The 20,089-nt window shown below is 47.9% G+C and overlaps 1 protein-coding gene across 1 annotated transcript; it reads right to left on the reverse strand.

Annotated features, from left to right (window-relative positions):
- Positions 1-306: 306 nt before the first annotated feature.
- Positions 307-16,371, reverse strand: HSP90AB1 (heat shock protein 90 alpha family class B member 1). Its single transcript, XM_077342333.1, has 12 exons — positions 16,197-16,371; positions 14,382-14,528; positions 13,433-13,639; positions 11,270-11,429; positions 10,372-10,505; positions 6,281-6,589; positions 5,563-5,728; positions 5,106-5,296; positions 4,558-4,705; positions 2,738-3,006; positions 1,763-2,096; positions 307-887 (listed from the first exon to the last, which is right to left on the reverse strand). Exons 2-12 carry the CDS (start codon positions 14,526-14,528, stop codon positions 778-780), a joined length of 2,175 nt encoding a protein of 724 aa, XP_077198448.1. The 5' UTR covers positions 16,197-16,371; the 3' UTR covers positions 307-777.
- Between the last annotated feature and the right edge of the window lie 3,718 nt (positions 16,372-20,089).

Raw genomic sequence — 20,089 nt, forward strand, 5'->3', positions numbered from 1 at the left:
AAGAGCTGGTTCTTATATGCCGCTTTACCTAAAGGAAAAGCAGCTTACATTTGCCTTCCCTCTCCCCACAACAGACACCCTGTGGGGTGGGTGAGGCTGAGAGAGCCCTGATATCACTGCTCGGTCAGAACAGTTTTATCAGTGCCGTGGCGAGCCCAAGGTCACCCAGCTGGCTGCATGTGGGGGAGTGCAGAATCAAACCCACCATGCCAGAAGTCCACACTCCTAACCACTACACCAAACTAGCTCTCACACTCATTATAAGGACACACTGCTGCTTAAACAAACCACCAAGGTATCACTTCATTGTAAACCACATTCTCTGTTATTTTAATTCCAGTCAAACAAAAACCAAATACAAACAGCCAACAAGATTACAAGTCCCTGCTCTCTGAATACAAAGGACAGCAGTGAGGGGCTAGATGCAAGGAGCCAACTCACTGCTCTGTGACTGGGAAGGACATTGACTCTGTTCATCTCAGGAAAGGGGGAGGGAGAGATGGACAACTAGGGGCCAGCAAAAAAAGGATAAGCCCACCATGGTGGAAAAACCCAGAGCCAGTGTGCCAGCCCCTTTCTTCCCCTGTTTCTGAACAAGCAGAAAGACAGGCCCGATGACCGATGAGGTCCCTTTGCCACACTGGCTACTGATGATAAAGGAAGTAAGAAGAAACCGCATTGAGGAGTGCCATCAGCATTACAAGAGCCAGGCCCCCTGAGCAAGGAGGCGGTGCAGGGGGAGGACGGGGCAGGACAGGAAGGAGAGCGGCATTCCCTTTAATCCACTTCCTCCATGCGGGACGCATCTTCATCTCCTTCTAGTGGAGGGATCTCTTCAGAGACAGCAGCGCTAGGCTCCTCAGCAGCCACTTCGTCTTCGTCAATACCTAGAGGTTGGGAGGAGGATTGAACCAAGGCATAGTTCGAATTAGAAACTGTGGTTAAAGAAAAGGTAAGCTTCTGGCCTAACAAAATGTTCCTGCAGAGGGCAGCACAAGGACAGATCTTCCATTTTTTGAAATGACAGGCAATACTCTGAAGGGCTTCATGTTGAATCCTACTGGAAGCTTAGCAGGCCCTACCACAGGTTAGTAAGATCCCTTAACTGTAAGGAGTGTTAAAATGGAACAGTAGATGGTCTAAGCGAACTGAGTTACTGTTTGAGACCACTTTGGATGAGACTTCCTAGCTCACTCTTTGAACCTGACAGCTGCTTTTCAGAACTTTGCCTGCTGATGAGATGGGCTAGGACCCCCTCCAGATACTCCTGGGCATCAGAAGACTGGCATCGGACAGGATGGTAGAGCCCTGCCTTCAGAGTGAGCTTCAAAGACAGGCTTCTGCCTCTGCTGATGGAGATGGAAGCAACTGAGGCTCTCCAGTTATCCATGGACTATGATTACCATGAGCTCCTTCCAGCATGGCCACTTGGCAGTGGCTCATTGTAATTGTAGTCCATAGGCCACAGTTTGGCTACCCCTGCTCTAGCATCTTAAATTGCTTTTTTGTAGCTGTGCTCCCCTACTCAGCTGTGAAGTCACAATGCCAAAGATGACTTGTGTTTTCTCCAAGGATGGGGCTCCACCTGTTGGTTAGTCTAGTAAGTGTACATTAAGTAGGACAGCTGGCTCTATACACCTAGCAGTGGACCTGCTCACAGACTGAACAGATCAGGACTAACCACAATGCCTGGAAAGCTCTTAATTAGCAGGATGCTGTCTCTTTAACGAAGAAGAAAGCAAGGTCATGCCCTGAAACTCACCCAACCCCAGCTTGATCATCCTATAAATACGGTTGGAGTGAGTCTGTGGATCCTCCAGGGAGAAGCCAGAGGAGAGCAGAGCCGTCTCAAAGAGAAGCACCACCAGGTCCTTGACAGCCTTGTCATTCTTGTCTGCCTCGGCCTTCTGCCGCAGGGTCTCCACAATGGGATGGTCAGGGTTGATCTCCAAATGCTTCTTGGCCATCATGTAGCCCATGGTGGAGTTGTCGCGCAAAGCCTGGGCCTTCATAATACGTTCCATGTTGGCTGTCCAGCCATAGGTGCTGGTGACAATACAGCAGGGGGAAGAGACCAGCCGGTTTGAAACGGTTACCTAGAGAAACATCATAGAGGGGGTTTGTTTTTAAAAACAAGCATGTGGGGCCCTGACAGTATATGGTAAAGCCAGAACCAATGGGATGAAATTAATTCAAAAGCAATTCTGTCTAAATATCCAGAAGAAGTTCCTGACAGTTAGAGCGGTTTCTCAGTAGAACAGGCTTCCTGGGGAGGTGGTGGGTTCTCCATCTTTGCAAATTTTAAAACAGAGGCTAGATAGCCATCTGACGGAGAGGCTGATTCTGTGAAGGCTCAAGAGGGTGGCAGGTTACAGTGGATGAGCGAGAGGGTTGTGAGTGTCCTGCATAGTGAAGGGGGTTGGACTAGATGACCCAGGAGGTCCCTTCCAACTCTATTATTCTATATAGGTACATGTCTTGAACTTGATGGCCCAGGCTAGCTTGATCTTGTCAAGCCTCAGAAGCTAAGCAGGAGCAGTCCTGGCTGGTACTCAGATGAGAGACCACCAAGCGAAGTCCAGAGTTGCCATGCAGAGGCAGGCAATGGCCAGCCACTTCTCTTGATATAAAATAATAAGCATGGGGGGTCACCATATGTTGGCTGTGACCTGATAGCACTTTCTACCACCAAAGACACTGAAGGCAACATCAGGAAAAATAATCATAAGTGGCTTACCTTCTCAACCTTCTTCTCTAAAATTTCCTTCATGAGTTTGCAAAGGTTCTCAAACTTGGCCTTGCTCTCCTCCATCTTCTTCTTCTCGTCCTCATCCTCTGGCAGTTCCAGTCCTTCCTTGGTGACAGATACCAGGGTCTTCCCATCAAATTCTTTAAGTTGCTGGACACTGTACTCATCAATGGGCTCTGTCATGTAGACCACCTCAAACCCACGTTTCCTCACTCGTTCTACAAAGGCAGAATTGGCCACCTGCTCTTTGCTCTCACCTGTGCCATAAAGAGGTAGCATTTTGTTCATTTAGAAAACCTGTATGCTGAACCTGCTCAAGACTGCTCATAATAAAGCATAATAAAAATCACACCCTACAATAAAATGGATCAGAACAGTCAAAAAGATAATGAAGCAATCTAGTCAAACAATCTAGTCACCTGGGTTTGCTGCTTCCATGATTAGCATGTCAAGCATTAAGTAACATAAAAAATGCCTAGACCTCCCTGATGAATGGATTCACGTTTACAGAACATTCAGACTGCTAGAGTGCGTACTTCTCTATGAGCTAGATCCCTTAAATTTGTTACAAGTGTACAATTAGTCTCTATAGCTAAAAAGCTTTCAATGAACCTGACAACACAAGCCATGATGTTAGAAGAATGATAAAATCATAACTGAAGTCAGGAACAAAAATTCTTTTAACTCCAGTACTGAATACCCAGTGAAGGAGCAGTCTGTGTAAACAAGTCTGTGTAAACAAGGGGAGAAATGCATGTTGGGAGTGGCAAATTCCAGTGTTGGGGGCACCCACTGAGAAGGCTCTGGCTGTTCCTGCCAAGATGACAGCCCTGTTTCCACTGGAGATGGAATTTTGATCAGGACCTAATCTACAGATCACTGTTCCAACTACCATGATTTTAATACTAACATGGAATATGGTATATTCATACCTTTCTCCTGCAACACAGGACTCAAAATGTTCCCCTAAAAGGGTCGAGGCTGAATGTATTCACTAATGGAAAGGTTTGAAAAGTGAGGTGTTTGAAAGTCTCTCAAGAGGAACTGAGCAAGGAAGGAGTATGCCTGCAAATTATTACAGTACTTCCAAGACCACCCAGACTGCTGAAATTTGGCACTCATGTAAACTGGTTACTGATTATTAGGGTTACAAAATGAGACACCTTTGTACCTGACTGACAAAACCTGGAATACTGTTCCTGCTTCTTGAGAGAGGGCAGAATTCCAGCACGGAACAAACATGCAAAACATGGGTGAAACAGCATGTCTGAAACAGATCTGGGCTTGCAGAATGCTTGCTTCATTTACTAGTATGCATATATAATATCAATATCTACATAACTTATGTGGATTAAGCTAGAGAGGAGACCTGAACAGTGAGTCAAATTTGTCATGAGCTTGAAAAATGAGGACTGAGACTCAAAAATTCAGAATGGGAGAGGGTGGCAGAGGTGTAGAAAGATGGAGACAAATACCTGAATACCCTAAAGTTCTGCCTTTTCAATACTCAGTTGAAATTGCTTATTTTCCACTTTGAACTCTTCAAGCACCAAGCTTGCTGTCTCTATCACTGCTAGGAAATGACCCAAGGACCATGCTGGTGAAGCTGGAGGACTATATGCTGAGGGATGTTGACCAGCTTCTAGGGAAGCCACTGTATCAGCTAAACACACAAGCATCAACCATTGTCAAGGTGACTGGAATAAATTTCAGATACCCAGCCTACTAAGACCTGTAAGCTTCCAGCTTCAAACAGTCCTCCAAGAGGCAACAGGATCTGATGGTCCTGTCAAGGAAGACTTAATCACCTGTAATGTAGTAGATGCTCTTCTGGTTGTCCTTCATGCGGGACACATACTCTGAGAGGGAGGTCATCTCATCGCCAGAGTGGGATGTGTGGTAGCGCAACAGCTCTGACAGGCGCTTCCTATTAGTTGAGTCCTCATGAATCCCCAGCTGAGGACAAAAGAGTTTTGAGAGGTATCTGCCAGGGCTCCAGTAGGATTAACAGCAACCATAAAGGGAAAAAACCCAACTCCCCAAAGGCTCACTTCCTTTTTTTGAAAGAAAGCACTGCACCTTGATTTCACAATTTGTGCCCAAGATCCTAGATAGAAGCATCAACCTTCCATACTAAGGGACTGGAATTTGGATTTACACCCCCACAACCCTTCCTCAAAAGGACATTACTTAAACTCCATCCCTGGAAATAAGATGGCCGAGGCTTATTCAACCATTCTTTAAATTTCTGAGTTAAATGCTACAGTGTGTAAGATTTCCACAATCATCAACTATTTTTGGAAGAGAAATAATGACTGACAGGATTTTGAAAAGGGCAAGACTGAGCAGATCTCACCTTGAGGTTTTTGGAGAAGGCCTCGTAGAATTTTTTGTAGTTTTCTTTGTCCTCTGCCAGCTCAGCAAAAAGCTCCAGACATTTCTTGACAATGTTTTTGCGAATCACTTTGAGAATCTTGCTTTGCTGCAGCATCTCACGGGAGATGTTCAGGGGGAGGTCCTCTGAATCCACAACACCCCGGATGAAGTCTACATTAAAATGAACAAAATCATTACATCAGAAAGTCACTCTAAATGCTGGTAAAATACGATGTCATATTCCAACACTCTTTTTTTACAGAGGCTAACCTGGAGATGTGTTTCTGTTCGTTTGGATACTTGGATTATAAAGACAGAGAAAACACCCAGGACTGATTTTTCCATGATGAACGTGAGGGTGAGGGGGTGGGGGTGCACACGGGCACATGTCTGTGAGTGCAGGGGGACAACTAACTGGATTTGGACAAGATGCTTACTCAGATACTCTGGGATGAGTTCATCACAGCTGTCCATAATGAAGACTCGGCGGACATAGAGCTTGATGTTATTCTTTTTCTTCTTGTTTTCAAAGAGGTCAAATGGCGCCCGGCGGGGGATGAAAAGAAGCGCCCGGAATTCCAGCTGTCCTTCCACAGAGAAGTGCTGTGAAGTTTGAAACAAGCAGAAGAAAAAGTGAGCAGCTGGCAGCCTTTTCTTTATCACTAAGTACTAAGCAAGGACTTCTGCAGGGACTGGAAGAACAGTCATGGCTGAGCTTTTAAAAAAGGAAACGTCAGAGTCTATATTGGGATTTTTGTACCTTACGAATAGTCCAACATCTTTCTACTCTTTTAAAAATCTCTGAAAGCCGCAAAACAATCCAAACTCCATAGGTAGTTCTTCGCATTAGTATTTCAATGGCAACAGAGCTCCACCCACCCAGGTTTCAGGTATGTGACAGGGTGAAGTGGTCAGATCAAGAGGGACCAAGATTTATACCAGCACAGAAGTGAGCAAACCAAACTGTTATTATTTCCACTCTCAAAGTACCTTTCTCCTCTACTCTAGCCTCTTTATAGCTTGACACAGTCAGCTTTAGACCTAGTGATTAGCAAACTGGTAGTGCTAAGCAAAGAGAAACACATCAGCTGCCCATACAATTTACTCATGAAGCATGTAATTAGCTTCGGTGCACACACAAGATCTGAAACTCACCTTGACAGCCAAGTGGTCTTCCCAGTCGTTGGTGAGGCTCTTGTAGAACTCGCCATACTCTTCCTGGGTGATGTCATCAGGGTTTCGAGTCCAGATGGGCTTGGTCTTGTTCAGTTCCTCCTGATCAATGTACTTCTCCTTGATTTTCTTGGTCTTCTTCTTGTTCTTGCCACTTTCCTCCTCCTCATCTGAACCCACATCCTCAATCTTGGGCTTCTCCTCATCCTTAGGGGTGCTCTCCTCCTCCTTCTCAGCTTTCTCCTCCTCTGCCTCATCATCGCTGATCTCCTTCTCACGCTCCTTCTCCACCTACAAGAAGGGAAACCTGTTACTGAACGTTTCTCAGCAGGGATGGATCCAAGGACTTGAATCACCTGGGTTGAGTTGGGCTGTACATTCAACTAACCTGAGTAAAAAAAATGCTCAGAAAAAATTTCATCAGATTGTTTTTTGTTATTTTTTGGCTATCCAAAATGGCCAAGCTTAAATAATCCCAGAAATGTCAGGGATTTTTCGGGGCCACAGTTGGTGCATTTAAAAGAGTCTTAAAATGTCCCTTAAAATGCGCCTTTGGACTGAACTTTCCACTTGGATAAAGCATTTAAAGGGACCCTGAGCCTTCCAAATGCCACCAGAACTCCACTGCTGCAGTTTGCAAAAGGCCTTTAAAATGTAAAGGGGCTGGAAAAAATAGGGAATGGGGGCACCTTCTTTAGGGGTTTACTGAATTGGACCCTCAGCCATGGCAAATTTGGTGCCTCTGCCTCAAAAAAACAGCCCCTCCTGATATTGATGGCTCAATATTCCATTCTAGCCTATGGGGATCATTATCTTTAAACCTCCCCCCCCCTCTCCAGAGGAGCGGGAGGAATAAAGGAGTAAGGGCAAGTAGGGAGGAGTTAGGGTGGGCCCTGTCCGTGATAAAAACTTGGAGGGCCCAATCATGAGCCGTGAAGCGGCTCCTGATTGGACCCTCTGAGTGCCACTCGGGGGCCAAGCAGCCAATGGGGACCCGCGCAAAGCACGGCTCCCCATTGGCTGGTTGGCCCAGCCTTGCCTGGCCCGGCCGCAGAGTCGCCGCTCAGAGGAAGAAGCCTTCCCGAGCGGTAAGTCCTCCGGCCGGCTTCCCCTCGCCCACGGAGCCTTCTGCCGGGCCATGGGGCAGGCTCGCCTGCCCTTGGGTCCGGCAGTAGGCTGCAGAAGCCACCTCCCCCATCCGGAGCCTTCTGCCAGCCCCTGGGGCAGCCGAGCCTGTCCCTGGGCCCAACAGAAGGTCCCAAAGGCCACCTACCTTACTCTGTTCCTCCCTTCCTCCCAGCATTCCCTTTATCCTTCCCTTCCTCCCAGCATTCCCTTTGTTTTTTCCCTTTCTCCCTTCCTCCCTCTCTTCCATCTGCCTCTTTCTGGCTACCTGTTTCTCCCCCTCTTCTTCTGTCTCTATCTTCCTCCCTTTCTTTCTGTCTTTCTGTCTCTCTTTCTCCTTTTCCTCCTTCCTTCGCCCCATCCCTCCACCCACCCATCAGGCTAGGGCCCGCTGTATTTTGGCCACAGCGGGCTTAATATCTAGTAGTCAATAATCCCCATAGGCTAGAATGGAGCCAAAAGAAATTGGCATTCCAGAATATTTACTGCAGCCTTTCTCAACTTCTTTACCATTGAGAAACCCCTGAAACATTCTTCAAGCTTTGAGAAATCCCAGAAGGGGCACCATCATGCAGAATATGGTTGGCAAGCATAGCTGTGTACATGCCTATCTGGAACCCCCCCACCCTACACACCCCCTCAAGCCCCATCACTGGCCATTTTGAGAAGTGGGGGAGATTGACATGACCATATATGGTCATATCACCTGATAACTGTTTAACACATTTTAAAAAAATATATACAAAATGAATTCTCACCCATTCAGGAAACCTTTCCAGGGCCATCAAAGAAACCACAGGGATCCACAAAACTGTGGCTGAGAAAGCCAGATTTACACAACTACCAACCAGTATTGGGATCCAGGAAAATGCCACTATTTTTCAGCATCAGTATACCCAAATGCAAAAAATACATTTTTGTATACCTCTAGTTTTGAACCATATTCTGCTCTCTTGCCCAGTCCCATGTGTACCCCCCTTCAGACAATATGGCAATTCTACTCTTGGTTCTAAGTAAGTTTGCAGTGACAAAAACTCCCTTACAATCTAAGATTTGGCTACTGCTCTCTGCCTTATGGAACGCTGGCAAGATTGCCATGCCTTGAGGTGTGGGGCCTCCCACAGGACACACAGATGCTGTGGGTCACACCACAGCACAGCATTTCCTCAAATTTCTGGCAGAAAAGACATGTCTTTTCCATCAGTTAAGAATGCAATGTATACTTTTACACCTAGAACACTTTAGAATGTCCAAGATAATAATTGTTCACCCTTAGGGAAACCCGGGATTTGTTTCAGCATGAGTCACTTCCTGGATGTGCCTTTGGACTGAAAAAAGAAAAATCAAGAGCAGTGACTCATGCTGGAACACCCAGGTAGCCTCTTTGGGGGGGGGGGGGGCAGAGGGGGTCACCTGAATGCACATGATGCAGGAACACAGTATCATCCAAAACCTCAGTGGAAGCTGATTGAACAGCCCAACAGATCCCTAAGAGATGCCTTAATTTTTATTGCTACTTTGGATAGTCCAGTCTCACAGCCAGCCCTGGCTAATATTTGGATGGGAGACTTCCAAGGAGTAACAGTGGCATGATGCAGAGGCAGGCAATGGCAAACCACCTCTGAATATCTCTTGCCTTGAAAACTCTACAGTAGCAGTAGAGAACTCATGGCACATGTGCCAGAGGTGGCACTCAGAGCCCTCTCTGTGGGCACATGTGCCATTGCCCCAGCAGAGTTCACTGAGTCAGCCTGCATGAGGTCGGGCTTCCCGGTGCCAGAGGACAGGGAGAACTCTTCCCATGTGTTCCCTGGCCCAGGAAGTGATTGGCTGGCCGGGCCGCTCAGCTGGGCTGGCGTCTGCAAGCGTCAGTGGGAGCAGGAAGACTGCACAGAATGGACCCTGGGGAGAGGAAGGCCAGGCCAGACCCTGCCGGAGATGGCACACTCCACTGCCCACATGCACACACGCATGCACGCACGTACGGCCTCATCACCTCCCCTCAACGGAGTGAAGGTGAAGAAGGGAGGGAAGAGAAAGGTGCAGGAAAAAAAGGGGGTGGGACAAAACCTAAAAATAAACATCCCAAAAACAAAGGGGCAAAATAAGGAGGATAGAGTCACAGGAGAAAAAGAGGGAGGGAACAAAAGAAGGGCAGTGTTCAGGTTAAACTGCTGTGTTGGCACTTTGTCTGGGGCTGCAGTTTGGGCACTCGGTCTCTGAAAGGTTTGCCCTACAGTCAAGTCAGCTGTGATTTGATGACACAAAAAACAAAAAAACTCAGGGCTCAAATGAGTCTCCCACTTGTTAAACTGATTTCTCATGGCATTCTGTGGGAACATCTACCAGACCTTCCCTATCAGAAAGATGCCCCAGACCCCCTCTAGTTCCTGACCAACAGGAGGCATACCGAGGTTGCTGATACTGTAATTCCATTGATATCAGATGGCAAATCAAACAGCCATTCAATTTTAAATTTACTTATTCTGATTTTGTGTTTCAACGACTGATGTGGAGATGTAATGTACACCACCTTGGGCCAGCTCACTGGGTAGGGCGGCAGATAATATAAATTAAGTAAATAAGAATGACTTTCTTGAAAAAGCAGCCTGGGTATCTTAGTAGCCAACAGTGTAAAAGATTAAGCGTTAGTAACACATCTGTGGATGGCAGAAAAGACAGGTCTCTGCCAGACACTGGAAATCTAACATTTCAGATTCAAAAATTTGGCATTCCATGACATTTTTTAAAAAAACTTAAAAGATGTATGTGCAAATGATGATTTGTCAATACTTGAAGAGAAAATATGAGTGAAAAGCCCTCAATCCTCAGAAATCATATAGTCTGGGCTCTACCAGACTCTGAAACGATTATCGCAAGGTTTCCAAAGAGGGAGCTGTAAGAATGAAAGTTGTGCTGAACTGGAACACCTCCTCTTGCATACATACATAGAGGGTGATGGGGTAGCCAATGAACTGGGAGTGCTTCTTGACCACTTCCTTAATACGGCGTTCCTCCAGGTACTCCGTCTGATCCTCCTTCAGGTACAAGATCACTTTGGTGCCACGGCCAATGGGCTCACCTACAATGCAGAGCAAGAGAAAGTAGTTATGCCAACTGCAGACGCTGCCTAGCGCTGGCTATGGACTCTCAATAAGGCCAGGATTGCTAGCTGAGTGATAGATCCACTGGGCCCAAATTCATCAACACAAGTCAGAGCTTGACTTTCAGCCTTCCACACCAGCTGGCTGTTTACACAGCACCTCTTCATGCCAGGCTGCAGAGAGTGACGACTGCCCAGTAACTGCTTACTATGGCTAACAGAAGCTTTCAACTCAGATGAACCTTTATATTAAGCCAACTGGAGCTAACAATGTCTTGTTATGTCAGCATTCCCAGACAATGCAAAGACAGAGAATTCCAACAAAGTGTCACTGATGGAGCACAGGGACTGAGGGGGGGGTATATGTTGACACCGCAATCCTTGCCACCTCAAACTCTGTGCCATTTGAGCACTTCTTGGAAAAGCTTCCAGGAATGGAGAGGAGGTGGCTGCCTATCACTGGTTATTCCCTCAACAAAAGTTACAGGTTGAAATGGGGATTACTACAGGTATTAAACTTTGGTAGTTCCATCTAGCTATGCCAGTCTTACCTACTACTAATGACCACCATGTATTAAATTTTATTAGTCATGTTTCAACTTTTTAAAACATTAACCCCACTTAAGACTACTACTTTGAACAGACGCATCTGGAATGGCTGGGTGTTGTTGAGCCAGGAAGCCCTCAACAGTACCCCCCTTGGACTGTGGATGACAGCAGATGGTACTGGAGGCATCACATACCATGATCAGCTCTAACGGTGAAAGAGCCCCCTGCGGAGGACTCCCAAGCATATTGTTCATCGTCATTGTGCTTGGTGATGACTACAACCTTCTCAGCCACAAGATAAGCAGAGTAAAAGCCAACTCCAAACTGCCCAATCATGGAGATGTCTGCACCAGCCTGTAGAAGGAAAAGAAGAGGTGAGACGTGTGGGAAGGAGGACAAGCAGCCTCTCCTGTATTACCACTGGAGTGCAAGCATCAAAGATTTCTGAATGGCCAGGAAAAGATGTTCTACTAGCAAAGAAAGGCCTTGGAAGAAGTTAGAAGGAAGGATCTAGCCACAGTAATCCATGCAACAGTCACCTCCAGATTGGCCTTCTGTAAATCGCTCTATGTGGGCCTACCCTTATCCCTGACCCGGAAATTCCAGCTGGTGCAGAGCGCAGCTGTTAGGGTCCTCACTGGTACGCCTGTGCTGAGGCAGCTGCATTGGTTGTCAGTACTGGCCCGGATCAGGTTTAAGATGTTGGTGCTGACCTTTAAGGCCATCTGTGGTTTGGGCCCTGCCTATCTGAGGGACTGCCTGTCTCCTTATGCCCACTGCAGGGCTCTCTGCTCTGAGGGTGCTAACCTACCAGAGGCCCCTGGCCCTAAGCTTATCCGCATCCTGTAGGGCCTGTAAGACAAGAGCTCTTCCACCAGGTCTTTGGCTGAGGTTAGGGCTAGGTACGATGAGGCCCCTCCGCAGGCTATGTGGTGACATCTACTGTACCCTGCCAGGGGGGTGGGTGGCTTCAGGAAATGGGGGTGGGGAAGTTACACTGCCATTCTTGTTTCAGGTTGTTTTTTTGTCATGGGACTAAATGGGGTTTTATATGTTTTATGGGGATTTTATATTGTAACCCTCCACAATCCTCTAGAGTAGCACGCTAAATGAATGAATGAATTAAGGCAACACACAGGAACAGAAATCCAATAATATACATGTCAATTTTGTCGAAAATTGTCACTTTTGTGACAAAACTGCAAAAGCATGTAAATACATACTGGATTCAGAATTCAGCATACTAATCCCTCAACCCAACCCCTAACAAAACAGATTCTCAGTCCTTAAGACTATGAAGAGCTAGATCTAAGTCAGGCAGCGTCTTAGAGATCAACAAGATGTATGAGCGTTTGAGAATCAAATCTGTTTGTCACATAACTAACTCTTGAAAGTTTATTCCATGAAAATGTGTTGTTCTGTAAGGTGGAGCTGGACTCTAATCTAGCTCTTCTACCAGAGGCCAACATGGCTCCTCCCTGAAGACTAGGAAGGGACACTTCCAAATTAATGGACAAGGCCTGGCTCACAGAATTGTGGAATGGGGGCTCAGCATAATTTCCAGGATGGTCCTATGTTTCACAGAATCCAGTGAGGGTTTTTTTAAAAAAGCACAATGCTTATAGAAACCACTCTATCTGCCACTTGGGGTCCCAGTGCACTATACTGAGAAAGAGCCCGCGCATTGGCCAATGTGTCAGCAGTGCCTAGGACACTCAGCTTCAAATCCCTACCTGGCCATTAAACTTACTGGGTGCCCTTTGGCCATTCACTCTTTCCCAGCCTAACCTTCCTCACAGGATTGTCGTGGGGATAAAAAGGGGAAGAGAGAGCAAACCACAGATACCACCCTGAGCTTCCTGGAGGAAAGATGTGATTAAAATCTACTGGCTAGATGGGAAAGACCTACAGGCAACAAGAGCATGAAATTATGGCATGTCTTGGAGATTGGTTTGCTATGCCACTAAACCAACATCGGACATTTTTACATCTCTGCCTTCTGTTTCCATTCCCTGCCTCTTGCAGCCATTCTTTCCTCAGGTCTGTATTTCTATGCCCATTGCCTTCTCTGTATCACTTTGCCTGAAATGCCAACCTCTGACATTTTCTTTTATGCTTTAGTTTTCCTGTCTCCCTAGATACTCATGCCCCTGACCCCGTCACTTCCTGCCAGTGGCATGAACAGCTGCATCTCAGAATTACCAAAGCAGCCCATCTGTTGCTGAGGAGCATTCACAAGGCTGTCATATTTCTGCCTCTGATTACAACAAGGGGTCTCATACTGGGAGGTGTTCTGCTTAATATAACCCCCTGTAGCTCAGAGGAGAATCCCAGGGCTCTGGGTGCTCAATGCCCACCTGCAGGGCCTCCATGAAGGCTTTAGTGCCAGACTTAGCAATGGTGCCCAGGTTGTTGACAAGATCTGCCTTTGTCATTCCAATGCCAGTGTCCACCAGAGTGAGGGTGCGGTCATGGGGGTTGGGGATGATATCGATCTTCAGCTCCTTGCCACTTTCCAGCTTTGATGGGTCTGTCAGACTCTCATAGCGGATCTTGTCCAGTGCCTAGAGGACAGAAAAGACAGGTAAGTGAAGGGTTCTCTTCTCAACTTTCATTTCCAGTCAGGGCAGTGTATTATTACTGTTTCTTCAGAAAGGTTCTTGAGGCAACAAAAGCAGCCCATAAAGACACAATGGCAAAGTTGTTCCAAAAGAAACCGCATCTTAGAGCAGGAGACATTTTTCCACTCTAGAGCTCAGGATCACCCACCGATATTTATTAGAAATAAAACTACAGCCAAACAAAATGATGTTCTTTACACATTGCATGCTTTTCTTGTGCCTCTTGCTTTCCAAAATTTGTGATAAAAACTTCAAATGGCTTTTAAAAGGGATTAAATAAAGCCACAGGAGATACTTCTATCAACAGCTATTAGTCACAAACCGAAGCTTCCAGTTCAGAGGCAGTATACCTTTGAACACCAGATGTTGGGAAAAGGATTGCCTTCATGGTGGGCATCCTGGAGGCATCAGGCCTAATGCAGTCAGAAATGGAGTTCTCGTCTTGTCTGACTGAAGTGCCTAGTGACAGACAAGCCCCCATCAGCACAACAGATTTCCTTGTTGAGTCTCAACATGATGGAGAACTTCCTTAAGCACTGAACGTCTCAGTGGAGGACGGAAAATTGGGTTCAAACCCTGTTATTACTAGCATTAGCTAGTTTTGCCAGGTAATTGCTATTCTGCTAGGAAGCTTACTGTAGGCATATCCCCCCGCCCGTCCCCAGACCTCCCCCCTCCCACTCACATCAGAAGCATTGGAAATTATCTCCCGCATAAAGATTTCCTTGTTGGAGTAGAATGTGTTGATTATCAGGGACATGAGCTGAGCAATCTCTGCCTGGAAGGCAAAGGTCTCCACGTCCTCTTCGCCATGCTGGATTTCTTCAGGCATCTAGAAGACAATTCAAGATGTTAATACCTTCCTAGCTTCTCTGGACTGATACAACAGTATCAACACTTTGCACATAGGCCATTCTAAACAGACATTTCCCAGTTCACTTTGTGGGAAAATCTAGGCATGGTACAGACACCAGACTCTTATGCAAACAGCTCCTGGAGGGGTGTAAGGATGCTCTTACAAGGCAATAGTTGGCATTATGACACTTATAACAATACAACAATTACTAATTTCAAAATAAACCATGTGGATAATCCAAATAAATCTACGCCAAACTTGACACTAGAACAGAGCATATCCTCTGTGTAGGAACAATCAGGAAACAATGATGGGGCTTAAGAGTGCCCACAGCACTCTCACCTGCATGGGGGGGGGGGGCAAAATGAACTGTGGGCTTCCTAATATCTTTAGAACAACCAATAAGGTAAATGGGTGATACCAAACCTGCTATAAAGATCAGTGTCAAGTCCCTCCCATTCATGGCTCAGTCACTAGTGCAATTTGTTACAGACTGTCGCTGGTGTAGACATGAAGCAGAATGAAGGAGTACTGAGATGGCAAAGTGTGACAGGGCTGGCACAAGGCTGGACTGCACTATTTCAATGTACAGGTGAGAGTTTACATTTTTCAAAGCTCCTAACCCTTCATAATATCCTGTACATGGAAAATTAACTCACTATGTGATTAGTTAGGATGCAGACCTTCTCCTTCATGTATGCATTTTTTATTTGCTAAAAGTTTGCATGGAGGGAGGGAATAAAATGCAATGGATGTTTCCTGCAGTCTGAGTAGTACAAGCCATTGCAGTACGTGACTGTGCTGCAGACTGTGCTCTGATAACGCTGGAGGTCTGAACTTCAGCCTGCCCGCTGGACACCTGAACTCACAAGGTGTCACTGGGCAAATCTGAGCTTCTGGGTTTTATCATAAGGATACAGCAAATCAGGGCTGCCGCATGTTAAGTCATCGGAGCAGGACGTTCGTTTTGTGATGCTAATAGTATTTTAAAGCTATCACGAAAAAGAGCAATACTGACTGCAAAGTGAGTCATGCTTTAAAAGGAAATGCCCACAAGAACTGGCGGCGCACTTTTGCACGATGCCAAAGCAAAGCTTTAAATATTTAGAAAATCGTCTGGGTAGTTCCGAACTAAAAGCCAGTGCGTTGCAGCCGCTCCTTTCCAGATTAAAGAAAGTCTCTTTCCCACGAGGATGTCGACACTCTGGCCCTCGGAGGCAGGCTCATTGTTCATGAGCGAGTCGCTTGCACAACACGCGCCCCGGCGCCCGGATCCGTCGCGAGCACAAAGCCAGCGGAAGGGAATCCCGCGCCAGGCCCCGCGACGCACGAGGAGGAGGAGGAAGCAAAGATGTCGGCGAGCAAAATGAAGGCGGCGACCGACCGCCTCTCGGCGCACCCTCGCTCGCGGGCGCTGAGGATCGACGGGGGACTCGGGCACGTGTGCGGCGCACAAGCTCTAGGCCCCACTAGGCCGGAATCCGAAGGGGCCCGAGCCCCGACGCCGCACACCAAGCCTGGGGGCTCCCCCGCGCGCCCCCCCCCCCACGCCCACGCGGGGCACATGGCCGCGGGGAGAAAGGCTGGGGCGCCTCCCCTCCTGCCTGCCCCCCCCCCCAAAAGCCCAGGACGGGCCCGACTCACTTTGATCGAAAGCGGGAGATTGGCCTGGAGCACGGCCCGGTCCTTGCGGCAAGAGATCGCGGCACAGGCAGGAGAGGAGCGGCGACCGCCTCCGCCAGCCCTATATAGTGCCTGCGCGCGGCCCACGCAGCCGCTCGGCTCCCTCCGCTTTAAAAGGGTCGGAGTGCCAATGCACCAGCCGCTGAGGCTGCTGTATCCCCGCTCTTATTTCATTCCTTGCCTTCTTCAAACCCACCGTTTGTCATGCCTTGATTCACAACCAGCAGCCTAGATTCCCCCCTTGGGGGAAAAACGTATTCGCGATCCACTACTAGTAACTAGAGACCAGTCACTGGAGAGAAACAAAATTATTTGGGACATATAGACCTCAACTAGGCCAGGTGTTACATCAAAAGATCACGCTTGGAAAGTGTTGGTTGCATTAAAAGAGCATAATGGCTGCTTTCCACTCCCATTGACAAAGGGTGCTGAAAACCCCACCGTGCACATGGCTCAAGTACAAAGGAAAAACACGGACACTTTCCATGGGTTGGGTGTCCAGCTCAGACCGCAGCCCCACCATGATGGCATTGTTCATTGCTGGCACTTAGAGTTTATTTTTTGAAATGTTTCTGTCATGGCTGCAGTGGGGGCCTGAGTTATGAGTCTGAAGGAGCACAAAGAAATTATGCTTGAGACAGTATACAAAAGGATACAATCTTAATCTTTAATAGCAAGATAAATAACAGGCTTATAATACATTGCTATGTGGTTGCTACTATTGAGCTAAAACATTAGGAGGTCCTGAAGATTATGAAAGACAGGAAACATTTACTATAGATCAACTTTTTGGGCTAGACAAAAGAGGGCTAGCGTCCATCAAAAATCTGTGGCATCAGAACTAGCCCTTAAACATAACAGGCAAAGCCCTGTTTAAAAATTGACAGTATGACTTTGCCTCCTTCGATCTTTTGTCAGCTTTCAGCACAATCAACTACTCAGTATTACTGAACAATTTACAACAGGTTGGTGGAATAAGAGGAAATACACTGAAGTGCTTTATAACTTTTCTTGCTTTGTTTAGGAGGATGGTAGCTGCAAGCCCTGCATCAACAAGGGAGTAAAACCCTTGGGGTTTTATTGCCCCCAATGCTTTTTGAGATCTGTTTCAAACCTTTGGGGAAGATCATCTGTAAGGGGCAACCCTAATTCCAGGACAGAGGCTATTTTGTAACAGCATCTCCTGTTTAAAAAGAATGAGGCAGTAGGTGATATAAAAGACCCAAGACTCTGGACAGCAGCCGCCAGTCTGAGCAGATGATACTGACATTGGTGGACAAATCATCTGATTCAGTATAAGGCAGCTTCAGGTGTATCATGTGAGGGGCTCAAACTGAAGAAGCCAAAAGACTGAGTGAGTCTGTGTGTGTAATGTAGGCAGGATGTCCTACGATTACATGGCACCCAAAATGTCCAGTTATTCAGTGTTCTCCTGGGTGCACCACCAGGAGGCAAACTAGAATTTCACTCAAGCTGGATTGGATTGAAAATTCAGATCAGTGGTTCTCAACCTTCAAATTGCCATAACCTTTTAATACAGTTCCTCATGTTGTGGTGACCGCCAACCATAAAATTATGCAAGTGTTCTTTCACAGAAATTAAACCGAAACTGGCCAATGGCGTGAAGATCCATTGTTCATGATTGCTTTTCTCAGGGTTTCTCAGTTCAGTTCTGCCTCATGTCCCGCTGAACTGTGCCACCACCCAGACCGCCTGGCAGGGGACTGCACTGCACTGGACGTGCTGCTGGAGCGGCTGGCAGCCAAGCATAGGCCCCCGGGGTCCGACTCCCAGTTTGAGAACCACTGATTTAATCTTAGTATTTCAGGGGATTGCACAATCTGACCGCATAACCATTGTACCTAACTGGCTACATACTGTGTATCATTCTATGCTGCATGTGATAAATTATAAAGGAAGACTCAAAAGATTATTGGGTTGGCCAATAGTAAACTAGTGCTAGGCGCTCTGGGAAGCAAGCACAGCTTGAAAAACATAGAGGCCGCTGGAGCTTATATTCAGGCTAACATACCCAGTGGGGCCTCAAACCTGTTTTGGGTGCTTCTGACAACCGCGACTGCAAACTAGGCTGCTCTGTGGGCAGCACAGAAGAGACCGCCCGACCTACTCCGCAGCTGCCTCCCGCTCTGCAGGACCCACAAGGGCTTTCCCGTTTAAGTGCGCGAAAAAGTCCCGGCTGAAGGGCGGGGAGATTCACCTCCCCCCTTCTTTTAATAGCCCTATTATAATTTCACGAAGGTGGGGCTGGCGGAGCAAGGTAAGGAAATCTTTTCGCCCTGCTTCCCAGCATGCACAGCTTCGGGCGAAGGGGGCCCTGGCCCTCTACGCATGTTCAAGGCTACCATTGCCCTTCCCGGCCTAAACCTTGGCGTGCCCTGGGTGTGCTGCGGCTGAGTCCGGAGGAAGCGGTCTCGTCGTAGAAGCCGCTTCTCTCCGGCTGGTTTGCACAAGTGGCGGGAAGGCGCTGCGGCCGCAACCGGCTTGCCTCGGCAAGGGGAGGAAGCGGCGGGGGGACTATTTCCTCCGATATTTTGCAGGGGGCGGAGGGAGACGGACCTCCCTGCTGATGCTGCGCCTCCCTGCGGCCGCCAGGGCCTCCCGCCGCTCTCCGACTTCCTGGCCTTCCTGGCGTCTCCCGCTCGCTTTGCCGCCCTGGTCGAGGGAACCTGAAGCCTCCGGTGCAGCGAGGCGGTGGCGGCGTGGAGCCGTCCTGGAGGCCGCCCTTCTGCTCACCGGGCGAGGTGTAAAAACTGCCTGTCAGGGGCCGGCCATGCAGCGCCCTTAAGAAACCCTCGGAGTTGTGTAGGGCGTGGCGGAGCAGCTGCCTCTTTCAGGCTTCGGCCGAGCTCGCTGGGGTGGGGACCTGCGCCTTCCCGCTCGCGACAAGGCCAAGCAGGCGAGGCGAGGCGCTCGTTTGCTCCGTCTTCGCCGTTCTTCCTCAGTTGAGCTTCCAGAAAGGATTCCTCCCATCTAGGCAGTGTCCTCTCCGGCCGTTCGTCCATCCTCACTTTTTGCAAATCTCCCCAGCCCTAAAGGGGTAATTGCTGCTTATATTGCCAGGGATTTGAGGGTTTGTGTGTGTCATAAGGAGTGATGGGTACTTGGTCCAACGGCGTTCAGAGACACATTTATGGGGAATAGCTCCAGCAATACTTGTTAGTAAAAAATAATCCAGGCTTGTCACTGGACCCCTGTTTTATTTTGCTGCTACAAAGTACCCTCTGTCCTGGAATTAGGGTTGCCTGCCCCCCCCCCCCCCCGGTGTGCGTGTAAGGTTGCCAGATCCCGGTTGGGAAACTCCTGGAGATTTTGAGGTAGAGCTAGGGGAGGACAGGGACCTCAGTGGGGTTCAGTGTGATAGGGGCCACCCTCCAAAGCCTCGGTTTTCTCCAGGGGAACTGATCTCTGTAGCCTGGAGATGTGTAGAACCAAGAGAATCCCCTGGTAGTGTCTGGCATCCCAATGCTAAATGGACCATCCAATGTTTAGAGGCAATATACTACTGAATGTTGGTTTCTGAAGGGCAACACTGAAGGAAAGCTTTGAACACTGCCTGCCTGCTGTCAGTATCTGGGTATGCAGTTTCAACCTTTTGACTGTGGAGGAGCCTCTGAACAATTTTTTTCAGGCTTTGAGGACCCCCAGAAGGGATGTCAGCTGGCCATGCCTCCCTGCCACGCCTCGGAAGTGGCATGACCATCGGCACCCTTTCACTCCCACCCCCCACCTTTACTACTACTGCGGTGGCTTTGGCTCATGTTGGGTGAGAAGAGAGCCCACTCACCCCCATACCATGCCACAACTGACTCACCACCTCTTTGATTTTTACACCC

This window comes from Paroedura picta, chromosome 1 (genome assembly GCF_049243985.1).
Source record: "Paroedura picta isolate Pp20150507F chromosome 1, Ppicta_v3.0, whole genome shotgun sequence".
In the NCBI taxonomy this organism is placed as follows: Eukaryota; Metazoa; Chordata; class Lepidosauria; order Squamata; family Gekkonidae; genus Paroedura; species Paroedura picta.